This window comes from Lynx rufus, unplaced genomic scaffold, assembly GCF_022079265.1.
Source record: "Lynx rufus isolate CCGP_SWC_20201006 ecotype Redwood Valley unplaced genomic scaffold, mLynRuf1.p SCAF_18, whole genome shotgun sequence".
Classification (NCBI taxonomy): Eukaryota; Metazoa; Chordata; class Mammalia; order Carnivora; family Felidae; genus Lynx; species Lynx rufus.
The window spans coordinates 22,707,593-22,724,954 of record NW_025814832.1 but is presented as its reverse complement, the minus strand read 5'-3'; the positions used below and the strand labels follow the sequence as shown (position 1 = coordinate 22,724,954).

At 62.9% G+C, this 17,362-nt stretch overlaps 1 protein-coding gene across 1 annotated transcript; it reads right to left on the bottom strand.

Moving 5' to 3' along the window:
* Nucleotides 1-1,416: 1,416 nt before the first annotated feature.
* Nucleotides 1,417-16,974, bottom strand: PPP1R9B (protein phosphatase 1 regulatory subunit 9B). The gene is made up of 10 exons (XM_047081050.1): nucleotides 15,114-16,974; nucleotides 11,230-11,362; nucleotides 9,763-9,883; nucleotides 7,741-7,845; nucleotides 6,310-6,445; nucleotides 5,531-5,683; nucleotides 5,357-5,410; nucleotides 3,678-3,907; nucleotides 3,201-3,297; nucleotides 1,417-3,017 (listed from the first exon to the last, which is right to left on the bottom strand). Exons 1-10 carry the CDS (start codon nucleotides 16,494-16,496, stop codon nucleotides 2,964-2,966), a joined length of 2,466 nt encoding a protein of 821 aa, XP_046937006.1. The 5' UTR covers nucleotides 16,497-16,974; the 3' UTR covers nucleotides 1,417-2,963.
* Nucleotides 16,975-17,362: the final 388 nt, after the last annotated feature.

Genomic DNA, 17,362 nt, shown 5'->3' with positions numbered 1-17,362 from the left:
CATAACACCCCCAGCCATACGACACACTCAAGGCTTAGACATGGGGAACCACTTGGCCCACCTTTTGGAACATGCAGTGTGCAGGACCCTCACACAATGCACAGGACAGATGGGGGCACCGGGAGCCCACCATATACACGTAGCCCCAGTCAGACCAGCAGAAGGTGTCACAACCCCATGTCTGCCTTCCCACCCGTGTTGGTCCGGCCACTTCACTTCTTGGGATTTCTTGGCTAGGTTCCCTGAGCAGGGCCTCAGTGACCTCTATCTCTGGAGCCATGACCTGTGGCCTTGTGGTCTGGTGGTCTCTGATCTTGGGATTTGGTTGGGCACCTGGATCTTTCTTCCCAGAAGTATTCTAAGGATCCTTCAAGGATGATCCACCTGGAGAAGACAACTTGAGAGGCATGGTCACCATCCCTAGGTTTCTAAGTACCCTCCAGGTGGGTGGCAGGCTGGATGGGTGCTCTATGGTCCTGAAGTGTAGAACTAGGATTTTTGAGAGGAAGGAGTGGGAAGCCAGAATTTGGCTTGACATGAGACTTGTGTGACAAAACCCTCCGCAAGGGAGTGCCTGCCTCAGGTGCTGACTGCCACCAGGGGTTCTGGTAGAGGTCAGTCATCTTGGGTATCGTCAGGGACCCATCAAAGTGACCTTAAAGGGCCCTGATGTTGGGACTTCATTCCTTCAGGCAAAGGGGAACATGAGAATCCCCTTGGGGGCCAGGCCACTGAGCACAAGTGCCTCGTGCTTCTGTTCTTTCACATATACACGCACCAGCGCCCACAGCAAGGCTAAGGCTGGTGTTGGGGACTGCCCCAGCCTTGGCCCTACTCCCCCCTGCTCTCTCCACTCTCTGGGACTTCACCAAATCTCGTCCTAGAACCCTGGTATCTGGACTGCCAGACCCATTCTATAGCAATCAGACATGCTGGCACAGAGCTGGGGGCTAGAACGACTTAAATTTTCTAGCACCCGGGGGACAAAACTGCTCTGCCATGTCCCCTCCCACCTCTAGGAAACCTTTGATCCTTCAGGTACCTCAGGTAAGGTGCCTTGTGAGAGTAGGGACTGGGTATCCCCAGCAGGTTAGACTTCTCAGGGGAGGGACCTGCGCCTCGCCTGACCATATCATATCTAACCCATTCTCTGAACTCAGAAGGCTCCTAAAAAGAGGAAATGCAATAGGCCTAAGGAACTCTCTGGAAACCCCAGGCCTGACCAGGAGAAATGGGTAAAAATGTATGGGTGCTGATGGAGGAGATGGTGACAAGGAATTTGCTGGAAGCGGGAATATATGGGATCTCTGTAGAAGGAGCCTCACGGTCAGAGGCAGCACGGGTAGGAGGGGACCACGGGGCACAGACCGACAACCCTGTCCCTCCCCCACAAAACAAGATACCAGTCAGCGAGGCTCTGGGGGCTGCTTTTATGGGGGCGACTTGACAGAGGGCATGGTCCGTACAAAACCGGGAACAATACATACATATATATATTATATACAGAGACGCAGTCCTGCGGGGGGGCGGGGCGGGGGCGGTGCCGGTTGGAGAAACCGGAAGCGCCCCGCGGCCCCGCCCACTCCATCTGCCGGGGCGAAGGAGAAGTGCGTAGGTCTGGGCACTGAGACAGCCAGCTCTTTCAGGGGGTAGGGGCACGTCTTGGGGGCAAGGGGGGGTGGCGAGAAATACTGATCGATGGCGTGGTCTATTTACAGGGGTCGAGAAGCCCAAACGGATGTGATGGGGGTTGTCTGTTTTTAAAAAATGAACAAAAATCCAGTCTGGGGCAGGGGCATGAGGAAGAGGCAGAATGAGAGGTGGATCCTGAAAAGAGGAGGGGACCTGGGGGTGGGGGTGGGGGTGGGTCTCACCTCCCTTGGTCCAATCCCCAATTTGGGGTTAGAGTGGGGAAACGGAGTGGATTTCACTTAGAAAGCAGGCTGCCAGCAGGGCAGCCCTGGTCTCCAAAAAGATGAGTAGTAGTAAAATTTTGCCCTCCGGTCAAAACATTGGAAAACTGTGGGCGTGGGTGGAGCGAGGCGGAATTTGCGATGTTAGTACAAGGCTTCCAGGTGTGGCCCTGGGCAGGGCAGGGCCTGGCTCTCCGGTGGGTGGGTGGGAAATGTTCGCCTTGCCTAAGCTGCAGCCAGGCCCCCTAAGCTGACCTCTCCTCCCTGGTATTCCCAGGCTCGGCCAGGAAACTCGGAGCCCAGAGAGGCCACAGAACAGTTCCAGGAGGAGGTTATGGCTATTTGGCACCTAGGGGTCGGGAGGCACAAGGAAAAATTGAGGGCTGCTGCCCCAGGGAAGGGGGAGCTGGGGACCAGGTGTCCTGGACTCTCCCCTTTTCCCGAAGGATGCATGAGAAATCAGTGCAGGGCCAGTCCCAGCCTCCAGGCTCCAGGGTGGACTCTGTCCCTCCTGGGAGGAGGGACCAGGATGGGAGGACGAGGCGTGGAGGCAACCCCTCCCAGCAGGAGGGTCAGAATGCAACAGAGACAGCACAATGATGGGGGATGGGGAAAGGGGCCAAGAAGGTAGAATCTCAAGTCAAGAGGCCCAGGGGCCACGTAGGAGCCCCGTGGGCAGGGAGCAGCCTCCAGGTGGTGAGATGCTGGGAGAGCCCCCAGCCCCATTCCAGTCCAGAGACAAAGGCTGGAGGTTGTAAAGTCTGGCAGTATGGTCTGCAGGTCCTTGTGTCCATCCACCACCCAGGCCAAACCCTCGGCATCCCTGGGCCTCCGTGCCTCAGCCCCGCAGGGCGAGCAAGAGGCCGTTCTTCCAGCCACCTCTGTCTGCCCAGGCCCTCTGGTCCCTGAAGCTGGGGGAGGTGGGGCGGAGGGTGGGGGAGTCGGGGCACCTGTCCCCAGGCTGGTAGGGGGCGGGGTGAAGTATTGAGGACAGGGGAGGGAGGACAATGGGAGGGGATTAATTATTGTCCCGTCAAGGAGTGATTCCTGTTAAGTAGAGTTGGAATTCCTCAGTGATTGCAGGTTTCCTTCCAGTTCTGAGATCTGGCAAACAAAAGGGAGAGGGGTCAGGCCTGATACCAGGCACAGGCCCTGCCCCTCTGCCCACCCTGGTGGTGGCAGGACCCCGAGCCAGCAACACGACTCTGTCTCCCTCCAGGATCCACAGGGAGCCTGAGAGGAGGGGTCTACCTGCTGTCCCCTCCCCCAGCGCACCCCTGGGCCTACCTTGTCCAGGAGCTTGTCCATTTCCTCCTTCCTAGCCAGCTCTGACTCTTCCAGAACCCGGCGCTGTGCGGTCTCCTTTTTCAGGAACTCGATCTCCCTAGGGGTCAGCAGGGGGCAGCCCATGGGTGAGGGTGTGTGGTCTGACTGCCATCCAAGGAGTCTCAGGGCCCTCAGCCCTGTCCTTAGCCCCACCTGAGCAGCTCTCGCTCTCTCGCTCGCTCTCTCTCTCTCTCCCCCTGTTCTTAGGTCGGGAGGCCCCAGGTCTTTCCAAAGCTTCTGGGGCCTGTGCTGGCCCCGGTGGCCAGTCATCCTGGGCTCAGGCACCCTCACCAGGGCGCCCTCCAACTTCTGTGCTCTTTGCCTCTCTACTCAGGTGGCGGTGGGGAGGTTCTACCACCAGAGGCCTCTCTCAGTCCACCCTGGGCCAGGACCCACCCCCCACCCCCACCCCCTGCTCCTAGTGCCCCAGCCACGTACTTCTGCTGGTAGTCTTTGATGAGGCGTTTGGCCTTGCTGTACTTGCGCTCCAGGGCCTGGTACTGGGCCTGGGTCTCCCGCAGGTGCTCGTCCACAGCCTGGCACAGGCTCTGGGCCTCCCCCCAGTAGCCCTCCAGCTTCTCCATGCGCTCCTTGTTCTCCTCCACGCTCTGCTCCAGCTGGGCCTTCTCCACCCGCCACCGCCCCTTCTCCTGCTCCAGGCTCTGTAGCTGAGGAAGGAGCAGCCATGGATTGGTGCGGGCCAGAGGCAGCCGAGGAGCGCCCCCATCCTGGCCCCGGGGCCAGTCTCTGGAGGACGCCTGCAGGTGTGAAGCCCGCTGCCCCCCAACTAGTAACTCTCCTTGGCCGAGCCTGAGAACCAGAGCCCGGAGTGGGGAGAGGCGGGAGCTCAGCCTCAGAGCCCCCAGCCAGGGCCCCTGTGCCGTGCACGCGCCTCGCGGGCCAGAGGCCCGGGTCAGTCACTGACCAGCTCTGTGACCTGCGGCAAGGCAACTTCTGTCTTAAGCCTCCGGCCTCCCATCTGTGAAATGGGACTGCTTCCTGCCTTGCCAAGCTCACAGGGCCACAGGAAGAGGGTAGGTGTAAAAGAGCAGGGCCAGTGAGGGTTGCCATCGCCCTCTGTCCCCTCCGCAGCTCTGGCCCTGCTGACCAGTCCCTGCTTCAGTGGCTTCCTGAACAATCCCGGCTCCTCTGCCACCTTGTCTCCCGCTTCTCACGGTCACCCCACCCGCACAAATCTAGTCCTCCTTTCCGCGGTCTCACTGCCACGCCAGCGCTCAGCCTCAAGCCCCTGCCTCCCCCTCCAGCCTTGCTGGTGGCAAATGCCACCTGCTGTCCGTACCCCAGCCGCATGGGCCTTCTTGGAGATCCTCAGACTTGCCACGTTCCCTCTTGCCACAGGGCCCTTGCCTGTGCTGTTCCCTCTGCCTAGAATGCACCCCCCCACCTCCTCTCCCTCTTGCCCCATTATCTCCCCCTAGCTTACTCGTTGGCTCTCTGCTCAGTGTGTCACTTCCCCACAGAAGTCTCCTGTGATTCCCTCCAACAGCTCTGCCCCCCGCACCCACCCGCCCCTACACACACTCGGGCTGGATCAGGTTCCCCTGCTCTAGGTGCTCGGCACCCCTGTACTCTCCTCCTACAGAGCCCCGTGTCAGTTGGTAAGGACACAGACGTCACTGTGCACAAGGGCAGGCATCAAATCTGCTTCTGCCCACCACGGGGACCGGAACAGTGCTGGGCACTTAGAAGGTGCCTTATAGGCTTTTACAGATTGAACGCACGAACAGACCTTTGACTCGCTTTCATGCTCTGCATGGGGTGTGGCCCATCATCTCCACCTCAGAGATGCAGCCCCAACCCGTCCTTCCTATCCATACCCTCTGCCGGCACTCTGGGCAGCCCTGGTCACCACGCCCCCAAGGACACCACCAGGGCCTCTAATTGGCTGCGAGAATGCACGCGTCCTGTGACCCTCTTCCCGAGGGAGGGTCGTGCCTCTGTGTCTCGGAGACGGATGCCGAGGGTGTACCTATGCAGGCTGACGCACCTGCGTATACGGTCACGTGAAGCCCGAGTCCAGTGTCTCGATGTCCACACCGAGGGGGCGTCCCTAGAGATCTCGGTGAGTGACCCCACTCCCCCTGCCATGCTCTTACCTTCCTTTTTAGCTGCTGGATCTCTGCCTCCGTCACAGCGTGCTTGATCTGGAGCTGTGGGGGCAGAGAGGCAGACGCTCAGCTCCGGCTGGAGTTGGCCGTGCTGTTGGGAGGGATAATGGCCTGCCTTTGCCCGCCACCAGCCCAGGGACCGCCCCCCCCCCTTCTTCCCACCTCCTTGAACTTGTGCACCAGCTTCTCGGGCTCCATGTCCACGGGGGACAAGGCGTCCTCGTTTTCCGCCAGCTCGAACACCTCGATGGCCATCTCGCCCCCTGGGAACGTGGGGCTGAGCTCCTCATCCTCGTCGGTGGCATATTCTCCTGTCTGCGAAGGGAGAGAGGCGACTGCACATCCTGTCCACCCCGGCCTCCCTCAGCCCTGATGAGCGGGGCTTAGACTGGCAACGGTCTGCCCAAGTCAGACTGGGGGGCTACCCGGGGGTGTGGTTCATGCCTCCCCCATCAGACTGGGGCTACGCCAGTGGGCGTGGTTTGCGTCTGCCCCCAGCAGCCTGGGGAGTCCCCTGAAAGCCCAGGTAGTTCCCCTGTAAGACTGGGAGCCCTGAAGAAACAGCCTGTGCTTTTTCCCTTCACTCCATGGGTCCCCTGAGGCCTGGAGCCCCATCTCCTTCCTTAGATTAGGTCCCCTGAGGGTAGAGGCTATGTATGCCTTCCCCTCAGAGTAGGGACTCTTTGAAGGAACTGTGTTTTCCTTGTAGGAGCAGGAAGGGTCTCTGAAGACAGAAAGTGTGACCCCTTCCAGAAGACTAAGTGTTCTTTGAAGGAAGGGTCTGCATGTCCTCCCTCCGTCTGGGGACTCCCCCAGGATAGGGACTGGTGTGCGCCCGCCTTCTTCACAAGGCCTGGGAAAGCAGGGTCAGAGGATGGTTGTAATGCTCCATCCAGCCACCAGGGGGCGATGATGCCACCGGCCAGGCCGGCAGTCCCTACCTCCTCGTCGTCCTCCCCGTACTGGGCGTATCTCTGCTCCATCATCTCCCGCTGCCATCGCTCCTGTTCCAGGGTCTGCTGAATTAGCTGGGCCACCTCACTCTGCTCGCCTGGCCGCTCCCGGCCAATCATAAATCTGCAGGGGCACTAGCGTCATGCCTTCGCCTCTGTCTTCGACTGGGTGATGCCACCATCCTCCCCGCTGGCGCACCACCTCCGCCCCCCAGACCCTCCCAAGGGAGGTGAAATGAGAGGGTTGAGTCCAGAGGCCGTGGAGTGTTAATAATGAATGGGGGAGCTGGGGGCCCTTCTTGGGTTTCCTTCCCCAGAGAGGCAGAGGGCCCGCTAACCCTCGCGGCCAGTTTTGGGGGAGGGGTGATGTCAGCCAAACCCCCTGCTGGGCTGCAGGGGACAGGAGCTCAGAAGCCGCCTGGGCAGGGGGCTCTTCCTCCACCACCGGGGGAGAAATCGGGGCCCTGACCCATCCCAGCAGCCGGCTTCCCCACTCCCCTGCCCTGGGGCTGTGGGGGTGTGCCTTGTGTGAGCTCCAAGCCCCCAAGCTTCAGGAAGGGGCGGGACGATGGTGAGTGGAGATTGGGATGGAGAGGAAGTAGTGGAACTTCCAGGCACCAGCCCCTCCTCTCCGTGGCCACCCACATCCTGTTTCTGTCCACCACCCTTTCCTGGGGGCAGTGCCCCTCTTGGAGGGGGCAGGGAGTGGTCCCCGAATGTTATGCCAGAGAGGGACGTAAGGAGCTCCTAGCCCAGCTCCCTTCACCGACAGGCCCGGGGAGGAGAGTCGGCCAGGATTACACAGTGGGTGAGAGAGAAGGATGGGGTAGGTGCCCGGTGGGGGAGACTCCAATTTGGATGGCATTCTCCCTGCACATCTTGGTTCTTTGGTGAGTTAGTCACGGACAAGCAGGGGAAGAATAAGTCCAAGAGGCCAGTTTGGAGGTGCAGCGGGCCATAGGCCTTGAAGCCTGTGCTGGTGGCCAGCAGTACTCAGGGGCTTGGGAGAGGACGGCAGGCGTAGGGTAGGGATACGGGCAAAGCAATTCCTTTGGGGAGGGAGGCCATGAAAGCTCCTCTGTGTGGTGAGCCGCCCAGTGGCTCGGTCGGTCGGTTAATCATCTGACTCTTGGAGTCGGCTCAGGTCACGATCTCAGGGTCCGTGAGTTCGAGCCCTACATCGGGCTCTGCACGGACAGGGCAGAGCCTGCTTGGGATTCTTTCTCTCTGTCCCTCCCCCGCTTGCTCTCTCACTCTCAAAATAAATAAAAATAAATTTTAATTAAAAAAAAAAAAATAAGGCGGGCTGCCCAGAACCTTACCTGGGTACGGCCAGGTGGGCTGAGTGCCGGGATGAGGGCCAAACCTCCCGTCCGCTCCCACCTCCCCCACCCAGCCCCCCCTGCTCCGGGCCCTTACCGCACTCGACCCTTGGTGTTCCGGAGCACGGAGGCTGCAAAGCTCTGGGTCACTCCCACCAGACTCGTGCCATCCACCTCCACAAGGAGATCATTCACTTGGATCCTGGGAGAGGCCACACTGGTCAGCGGGGGTCACCGGGGAACCGGAGCTGAGGTAGAGGTGGTCCCCCTCCCATCCGAAACTTGAGGCTCAGTCCCCGCTGGGCCCTGGTACTTTGTCTACTTGCATAAAACGCATGAGGCCAGAGCATCCCGTATCGCCCCAGACTCACCAGCGGGCAGGGAGACCCGGGCAGGCAAAGCAGACACGGGCACGCAGGACCAGGAGTGGTGGCAGGCACACGTCCTGCGACAATCACACCCCTGTCCCTCCTCCGTCACACCCGACAGAGCGAGTGTAGAGCATCCAGAGTTCATTACCACCACGGACGCCGGCAGGGGCCCGAAGCACAGGTGACACACGGTCCGCTTCTAAGTCCACGTCTACAGACCCGGGTCTGCCGAGTGGCTCCCAAATGCCCGAGACCCACGTAGGGGAGCAAACTGCAGTGCTCACGTGCTGGCCCGTAGGCTCACGGCACCCTCATACGGGGACACAGCCCCCACCACGTTCTCGGTGTGGCACGAGGGGCCCTGCTTCTCGGCACAAGGAGAGAGACGGGGGTGTCCAGCCCAGCCTGCCGAGGGGGACGAAGGGACTGGCGGGACCCTTGGCCACCTCCTTCCTCCACTCCCACCTCCCTGCAAGCTCCAGGCCTTCTCCCCGGCCTCCTATGCGGAAATGGAGGAAATGGCCTATTGTGAAGAGCTCACCCCCGCACGCCCCACTTGTGGCCACACTCAACATGGGCACACACTTCCCACACCACCAACGGAGGACCACAGGGAAGGCTCTGGAAATTCAAATGAGGGGGTAAGGGAAAGGGCGGAGACCGTCACCTTCCTTTTGTCTGCCCCCCCGAGCTCCCAGGACCACAGCAGGCAGCAGCACCCTGAATGAGGCAACCCAACCTCCAGCAACATGACCCCAAGTCACCCGGCCCTCACAGGGACACCCATTCACCTCTGTCACACTGAGGGGGTCCGGGTTGGGAGGTACCACCACAAGGCACCCCTGATTATCAACCTCCAACTTCCGACAACCCCGGGACACCCTAAAGCCCGTCCCACTTCCCCCCTGCGATACACACACATAGTGGAGGGGCCCACAGTGGGGTCACTGGGCTGCCTGGGGCTCCAGGAGGCCCTCCCTGAACCTTCTGACCCCTCCAGCTTCAGACGCCAAGCAGAGCACCCATGCGCACACATGCACACGCACGCACACAAGGAGCGTCTCCCCTCCAGGCACGGCCCACCAGTCTTTCTAGCCACACCACGCACCTGGATCCCCCTTGCTTGCTATGCTCCCGCCACACCCGCCTGCTTTCAGTCCCCTTCCTGGAACCTGCTGCACATTCTACTCCCTCAGCCTGGCTAACTCCTGCTCATCCTTCAGGTCTCAGCTCCAACGTCACTTCCTCCAGGAAGCCTTCCCTGCGAGCCAGAGAGAACAAGTCCTCCTTTTGATGCCTTCGTGGCACCCCTGTGCTACTTTTCCCGTGGTTTCTGTGCGTCCACTTGGATGCCCGTCTGCCTCAACATACCGCATGCTTCTTGAGGGCAAGGCCCTCATCACTGACTCCCCAGGGCTGGCTCCAGCCCCGCCCACAGAGCCAGAGACTCGGTATTTGCTAAGTGAAAATCAAAAAGCTCAGAGGTCTCCGCCAGGAACACAACCTCCACGCCTGTGCTCTCCCTACCGCGGTCCAACACACACCGAAAGCCAGGACGTACGATGCCTCCGTGCAGCCCCCCTCCAAAGAATGTAAGTGCCTTGAGGGCAGGGGTCCCATCAGTTGTGTTCGGCGCTGTACCCCCTGGACCAGCATCTAGCACAGTAAGGCTCCAGGAATACCTGAGCCCCACACAAACAGTGGCCTGCCCCGCGGCTGGCAGCCAGTGGGGGAGGGGGAGGCGGTACCTGCCGTCCCGATGGGCTGCACCACCCTCGGTCACGGTCTTCACAAAGATGCCCAGCTTCTCCAGGCCCATGTCCGCCCCGGCCCCCATACCGATGATGCTGATGCCCAGGCCCTCAGAGTCTGTGGAGCAAAAAGTCGTGAGAGGCTGGTGTTGGGAGGTGGGGGTGGGGTGAGGCGTTCCAGCCAGGGCTTGCAGGGGGACAGAGAGAGAGAGACGCCCCCCCACCCCAGTCTCCAACCTCACCCCAGGGCACGGCCCGACCCCGAGCAGCAGGCCCCGCACTCAGGGGATGTCCGCAACTAGGGAAGGGACACCGTTCTCTCCGCTCTCTTTGTCAAGCCAACCAGGAGGCTCGTGGGTCACTCCCTGCTCTGTGCTCTCCACCCCCAAGAACCACTGGGCAGCAGGGCAGGCCGAGGGTGGCCCGGGGGGTTGGCCAGAGACAATTCTGCATGCAGATGAGGGGTGCAGAGGGATGGGATGGCGTGGGGGTGGCCACGATGGGGTTGGTCTCCTCTACACAGACTCACCCATACTCACAGCCTCAATGACTGGGGATTTCCCGCTTTGCTCTCCGCAGCTGCCCCCTCTCCTGTCTCACGGGCCTCTGACATCCAAACTCTTATCTTCCCCCACAAACAGGCTCTTCCCGTCTGCCACTCCCTCCTGGGGCCTGGGAGTCACCTGGATTCCTCCCTCCCCCCTCACGGCCTCAGCCAGGGCCAAATAACCTCTAGATCCTGCAGATTCTGCCTCGCAAGGAGGCATCCACTTCCACACAGCCATCGTCTGGTCCACACCACTGTGGTCTCTCCCCATCCACTTATGACCCTTCTCCCCACAGCACAGCCTGCGGCGGTCTTTCTAAAATACCTTTCCCATGCCCTGCCACGGTTTCCCGGTCCATCCACGGGGACCACCTGTCCTCCACGTGGTCTACGAGGCCCCGCATACCCCCCTTGCCCTCGTGATCAAAATCTAGCCGAGTCTCTCTTTTCTCTTTCCTGCAAGCTCTCGAGTTCTACCCACCCCCCCACCTCCACCTTCAGCGCTCAATGCAAGCATTCCTTCCTCGGGGACCCCACTGACCTGAGTCTACATGCTGTTACGGCGGCCCCTCCCATCCCTGCCTGGCACCCATGACAGCCTGTGAGGACACAGTTGGCTGGGAGTGTCCCATCAGTGCTGGCCTCCCATCAGCGCGAGGCCCACACAGTGCCCAGAGCCCAGCCCCCAGCGCCCCCCCGGGGACCTGGCAGCTGGGCTGAGTGAGCACAGAGTGGGGCAGGACAGGGTCGGTGGTGGGAGCTCCGGCCGCAATGGAGTCCGTGTGGCTGGGGGCGCTGGCAGGGGTGACACCAAAGTCCCCGAGGAAGCCCCCCCACCCCCACCCCACGCCAGGGCCCAGGGCAGAGCTGGCGCCAGTGGAGAGACCCCCCACCCCCACCCCGCGGCCGTGTCTCACCCTTCTCCAGCTCCACAGGGAACAGCTCCAGCCTCTCTACCCGCTTCTCTAGCTCGTACTCAGCGGAGGCGGCCATGGGATCCACGTCCTCGTTGCGCCGGTCGTAGTCCTCGTTGGAGTAGGTACTGAACACCTGCAGAGGGGCCGCTCGTCAGAGGGCAAGGGCAGAGCTGGTGCGGAGAGGCCGCCAGGGCCGGCTGAGGCCACCCGTTGGCCTGCTCCAGGCCTCCCCCAGCCCCAAGATGACCCCAGCTCGGAGGGAAGGGCCTGCTAGCGCTTGAGTCCACGGGGCGAGAGACAAAGGGACGTCGTCGCCCCATCCACACCGTCACTCTCTCCTGCAGCCCCAGCTGGGCATGAGCATGGCTGCTGTGGAAGGAAAGGAAGGGCAACCCTGGAGAAACCGTCAGACTCAGGAGGCCAGGAGGCCAGGTCAGAGGCAGACTAACAGACTGGGGCAGAAAGAGACAGAGGAGGACCCAGAGAGCCAGACAAGGGCAGACACAGACGGCAGCGGGAGAGTCCGGGAGAGTCGAAAGAACAGGCTGAGCAGGAGCAGAGGGGAAGCGGAGGAGGGGAGTAAGAATGGAGAAGATCCGGGAGGCTGCCAGATGGGGAGAGAGGGGGGAGCGGGTGTGAGACGCAGGGAGAGGGGAGGGAGGAGGAGAGAATGGGACAGAGAGGCACCCAGGACCCCAGGCCCCAGCTGACCTGAACTTGAAGTTGAGGCTGGGGTGGGGGAGGGAGGCAGGCAGGATCACCCCAGCCCCATGGAGAAAGGGCAGCCCTCTACTTGAGGTGCCCCTCAGGTGACGGGAGGTGGGAAGGGTGGGGGGAAGAACGCCAGGCCCATGTGGCCTTGCCTGCGTGGCCAGGCCTCAGTTTCCCTCCAGAGAAGCAGCTCTGAGGCGTGCCCCTTATCCCCAGTGCACTAGGAGGCCCAGGCCAGAGGCTCGGGGCCCTGGTGACAGCAAGGAGCCCGGGCAGGCAGCAGCCTCTCTGACGTGGTCCACAGTGAGCCCAGCCTGCAGGGAGGCCCCAAGGCCAGCCCTACCTTGTCGGCCCCTGTACCCTCTGCTGTCTCCTTCCTGTGGCTCTCTGTGAGAAGGAGAATTCCGACCCTCCCCCAGAGAACAGAGAAGCTAGGGCAGGGGCTCTGTGGGAGTGCCTAATTCTGGGTCCAGGCGGGGGTACCCCCAGTGGGAGGTTAATGAGCACCATTTGGGGTACCATGACGCGTTCATGCTTCGTTGCCTGCAGCGACAGGTTGGCACCACTTGGAGCTAAGCGGGGGCGAGGAAGGGTGGGAGCAGCTCTATCTGACGGCTGGGCCTGAGGCCTGAGCAGCTGGAGTGGAGCACCGTGTCCCCCGAGGCCCCTGCCGGGGCCCTCTCTCCTCCAGGAGCAGGCCCAGGGGCACCCTGGCGGGCAGTAGACTTGTGTCCCAGCCTTTGTTCGGGCTCGCTCGGTGTCATCCTCCACTCCCCACCGGAGCCTCGCTCCCACGGTGGGGTTTCATAGGATTAGAAGTGCAGCTGGGAGGGGCCTGTGGTCACTTAACTCACTCCCCTCGATTTCGCTGCATCAGAGAAACTCGAGCTCAGGCCCTTAACGCTCATCGTCAATTGTGCAGTGGCCCCCTGACATCTGGCCGCTGGCCTCCAAGCCCCCTGGAGGGAGGGGCCACCCAGTCTGCAGACAGAATAAGATGCCAGGTCTGCCGCTAAGGTCACTCGGGTTGGCCAGTGGTCGGGCAGGATGAGACTCCACCCGGTGGGCCCTGGCAGGTGGGTCACCTGTGACTTCGTCCCCGTTGCACTCATGCCCCCGGGCCTCGCAAATCGGCTTTGGCCCACTTTTGCACGAGTCCCTTGACCCTCACCCCAGGCCCCAGGCCACCCCTCACATTGCCCACCACGATGTGCTGAGCCTATCAGAAGGCCCAGTCCCCCGCCCCCAACGGGCCATGTGGAATCGGGCTCTCTGTCCTCAGCAGAAGCCTCTGTAGAGGCAACAACCGGGTCATCGGTAGGACACAAGACCCTCCAATCAGTGTCAGTGCAGAGTGGGGGCAGGGAAAGGGGAAAAACAGGGACCCACTGCCCAGGGTGGGGAGGAGGAAATCCCCAGCAAGGTCAAAAGTCACACATACCACGGCGGCACCACAGACCACTGGCTCCCACACTCCTGCGAGCGACGGTCACCAGGGAGTCGGGAAACACTGCTCCAAATCATGCGCTATTTTTTACCCAAAAATCAGGGTAAGGTGTCAAATATAGACAGTCAGAGGCCCAGGACTGAAAAACCAAACTCCACCTCTGAAGGGATCAGGCCACTCAGAGAACTGGTTGGGGATGGGAGGGTCCTGACTCCCTCCGTGGTCCCCACCTCCTCCTCGGGTCCCAAGAAACACCATAATCTTCCTTCCAGACCATCCAGGATCCTGTCGCCCTCAGGAGGGGGAGGGCTGGGAAAGGACACGTAAGGTCGCAGCCCCAGATGGGGGAGGGATGGCGTGGCTGGAGTGGCACCTTTCAGGCCTCCGCTGGGGTGGGAGCGGGGAGGTGGGAGAGGGGCAGCCGTCGATAGGAGGGGTGGGAGGAAACCTGGGCAGCTTCAGTGTCCAAGAGCAGTTATGGAAACTTCAAGCAAACAGATGAGGGCTTGGCAGGGGAGGGGTAAAGGCAGGGTCCAGGCCTAGGAGAGTACAGGGGCCCGGACACCCCCCTGCAGCAGACCTGGTGCTGGGCACAGCTGAGCCTGGGGTGGTGAGAAAGAGCCATCTAGACTGGATGTGCTAGCCAAGATTGGAGGGTGGCAGGAAGTGGGGGGTGGTGACCTGGGACTCTTAATTCTTCCCAGGGATGTCCCCCTACGCAGACCCCATCGGCACTGTTCTGAGGAGCTCAGGGCACTGGCACAAGCCACAAACCAATCACCAAGAGCGATGGTGGGGAAGTGGGGGGAGGGGGGGGACTGAGACCCCCAAAAGGGGCAGCTCCCATCCCTCTTTTAGGGCACCCAGAGAATGTGGCAAGAGCACTGGGAGTTTGCCAAGGCCATGAGAGTCTGTCCTACTGAGCAGCCAAGAGCAAAGGCATGTGGGCAGCTGCCAGGCATCCTGGGGGCTTTCCCAGCCCCACCCCCTCTCTTCGTGCCCAGTCCAAGGCCCAGCCCCCTCATGGGCCAGGCAAGGTGCCTGCTCCCTGTGGAACCCAACACCTCCACCTCCCCAGATGGCCCAGCACCGACCCCAGGAAACAGGGCCCCAGCGCCAGACCTTTCCCCCACCCCCAGTCACATGGGCCCGGCCCAGCTCACCCTCATAGACCTGCTTCCCTCTTTCACTTCTGCAAACTTGGGGTGGGGGCTACAGACAGGATGAAGGGCTGCGGTCCCCTACACCTTCGTTTTAGGAAGTTCTTGGCTCCTCCCTCCTCTATAGGGGAAAAGTGGGGGTGGGGGGGGTGTTTCTAAGCTCCCCCCACCTCTCCCGCCCAGAGTGGAGTAAGGACCGATGTGGGGAGGGTCTCCTGAGGACACACACACAGACGCACACCTCCCCACCACCCCAAGTCCCAGCCTTAGGCAGCCTCCGGAGGAAGCGCGTCTGGGAGAGGAAGGGAAAGCAGGTGTCCCAGGATGCGGGTGCGGCGGAGCCTGGGCGAGGTAGCAGGCAGAGGAACCTGAGGGCAGGTCGGGGCAGGCCGTCCTGTCTCAGGCCTGAAAATCGTGCCCCTCTGACAAACAGCTGGAACTCCCCCACGCCCCCCTCAGGGTGGTAACTTCTGGGAAGGGGGCTGGGTGGCAGGGGCTGACTCAGCCTGCCAAACCCGGCTTGGCGAGGCGGGGGCGGCGCGGGGGCGGGAGGGGGGCTCACTTACTTGGATGGGCGCCGTGCTGAAATGGATCTTCCGGCTCGGGGCCGGGTCCTCTTCTTCCGAGAGCCCCGGGATCTCCACGCACCCCGACTCGGGCTCGTAAGGGGGCTCCCCATCCTCCTCGTCTTCTTCGTCGTCCTCGTCCAGGGCACTGCCCCCAGAGTCCTCCCCCAGCCCACTGTAGGCGCTCACGTCCACCAAGTCTGCCTCCGAGAAGTCCTCCTTCTTGGACTCATCCGCCTCCTCGAGGGCCACGTCCGGGGCCCGGCCGTTGCCCACCCCTCTTTCAGGCGCAGCCACGGTCGCCGTGGCCTCCTCCGGGGCCGCCTGGGCCTTCTTCTGCTCCTCGGGCGCGGGGCTGGCTGTGGTTGCCAAGGTGCTGCCATTCTCCAGGGCCGCGTGGACCGTCACCTCTGCCTGAATCACCTCCCCGGGCGCCGCCTCGGCCTCCGACTCCCCGCTCTCCTCCACCTCCACGGGCTTAATCTTGCGCACCTCCCGGGGCTTGGGGGGCGGCCGGGCAGGGGCCACTCGGTGCTGCGGAGGCTGCTGCCCTCCAGGGCCGCGTTCCTTCTCGGCCGGTGCATCCCCCGACGGGGCGGGCGGCGGCGGCGGCGGCGGCTGCTGGAACACCCGGGACCGCTTACTGACCAGCTTCGAGTTGACCTGGGGAACCCCGGCGGCCGCGGCCCTGGGGAGCCCGGGCCCACGGTGGAGGCCGGTCCTCGAGTCGGCCTTCTCGAAAACGGCGCTGAGCTGGCTGACCGTCGGCGACACGGCGTCGGCGTCCAGCTTGTCCAGCGCCTCGGTGCTGCCGTTGAAGCGCACCACGACGTCCAGCTTCCGGTCCTGCAGGCCGGCGCGCTCCTGCCTCAGCAGCCGCCGCGCCACGGCCTCCTTGTCGCCGCCCGCGGCCGCCGGGACGCTCCGTTCGAACAGCTTCCGCGTCTCCTGCAGCCGGGACGGCGGGTGCGGCGGCGGCGCGGGCTGCGCCGAGGGCGCGGGCTTGGAGTCGAAGCGGCTCACGCGCTCCGACACGCTGGTGCCCAGCTTGAGCAGGGCGCTGTGGTCCACGTTCTCGTTCAGGCTGCTGGCCCGCGGCAGCGACAGCCGCACGCCGCGCTCGGGCGCCCGCGGGGCCTCGGTGGGGCCCGCGCCGCCGCCCGCCTCGCCCGGCGGCCCCGCCGTCGTGCCCATCTGCAGGAACATACTTTTGATGCGGTGGACGTTGGAGCCATATTTCTTGTGGTGGGCCGCCTTGGGTGCCTCGTCGGGCCCGGGCGCGTCCGGCGGCTTCAGCGCCTGGATGCCCGCCTCGTAGGCGCTGCGGTGCGGGGAGGCGCTCCGGAGGGGACCCCCGGGCCCCCGCGGCTCCGTCTTCATCATGGTGGGGGGAGACGGGGGCGCATCCCCTCGCTTCCCGCTCCCCCCCTCCAACAGGCGGCTGGCCAAGTCGGGACCACCGCCCCCCTCCCCCCCGAGAAAAGAAACCCCGGAAGGCCTTTTTTAGGCTCCCCCCAAACCAAGCTGCCAAAAACAGTTAACCCCGCTTGAAGAAAAAAAAAAAAAAGGAAAAAAAAAATCTCCGAGCGCCCTGTGTGGGTCGCCTCCCCCAATCCAGCTGCCACAGACAGCCAGCCCCTCTTTCAAAGCCCGAGAGAGCGGCCTGCTACGGTCGCCCCCACCCAAATTAGAAAAGCGGCGGCCGGGGCCGGTGGGACCGCGCGCCCTGCCCGCGAAGCAGCGGCGGAGGCGCCGGCTCACATCGTCCGAGGCGGTGTCAGCGGGGCTGGCAGCCCGGGCGTCCCCCACCCCGGCCGGGGGCCTCGGCTCTCGGGGGGCCCGGCACCCCGGCGCCCATGGCTGCTCGGCCGGCCCGGGCCGCTCCGCCGCCGCGCCACCCTCCCTCCCTCCCTCCCCCCCGCGCCCCGAGCCTCGGTCTTTCTCTGGCTCTGCCCGAGCGGCGGCTGCCCGAGACCGAGCGGCTGCCCTTCTCGCCGCCGCCGCTGGGGGACTGGCACCTCTGGGTCCTAAAGGGATCGGATTTCCGGGGCCGGAGTCTGTGAGCCCTCCCCTTCCCCTCCTCCCGAACGTATCCCCTCCCCTGCCGGTCCCTCGCCGACCGCCTGACGCTGACCCCAGTTCCCGGCCTGTCCTCTTCGGCCCTTCCATCCCAACCTCTGCCTGCGGCTTATCCCGACGCTCAGAAGCACACCCCCACCAAATATTGGGTGCGGGGAGGCAATCCAGCC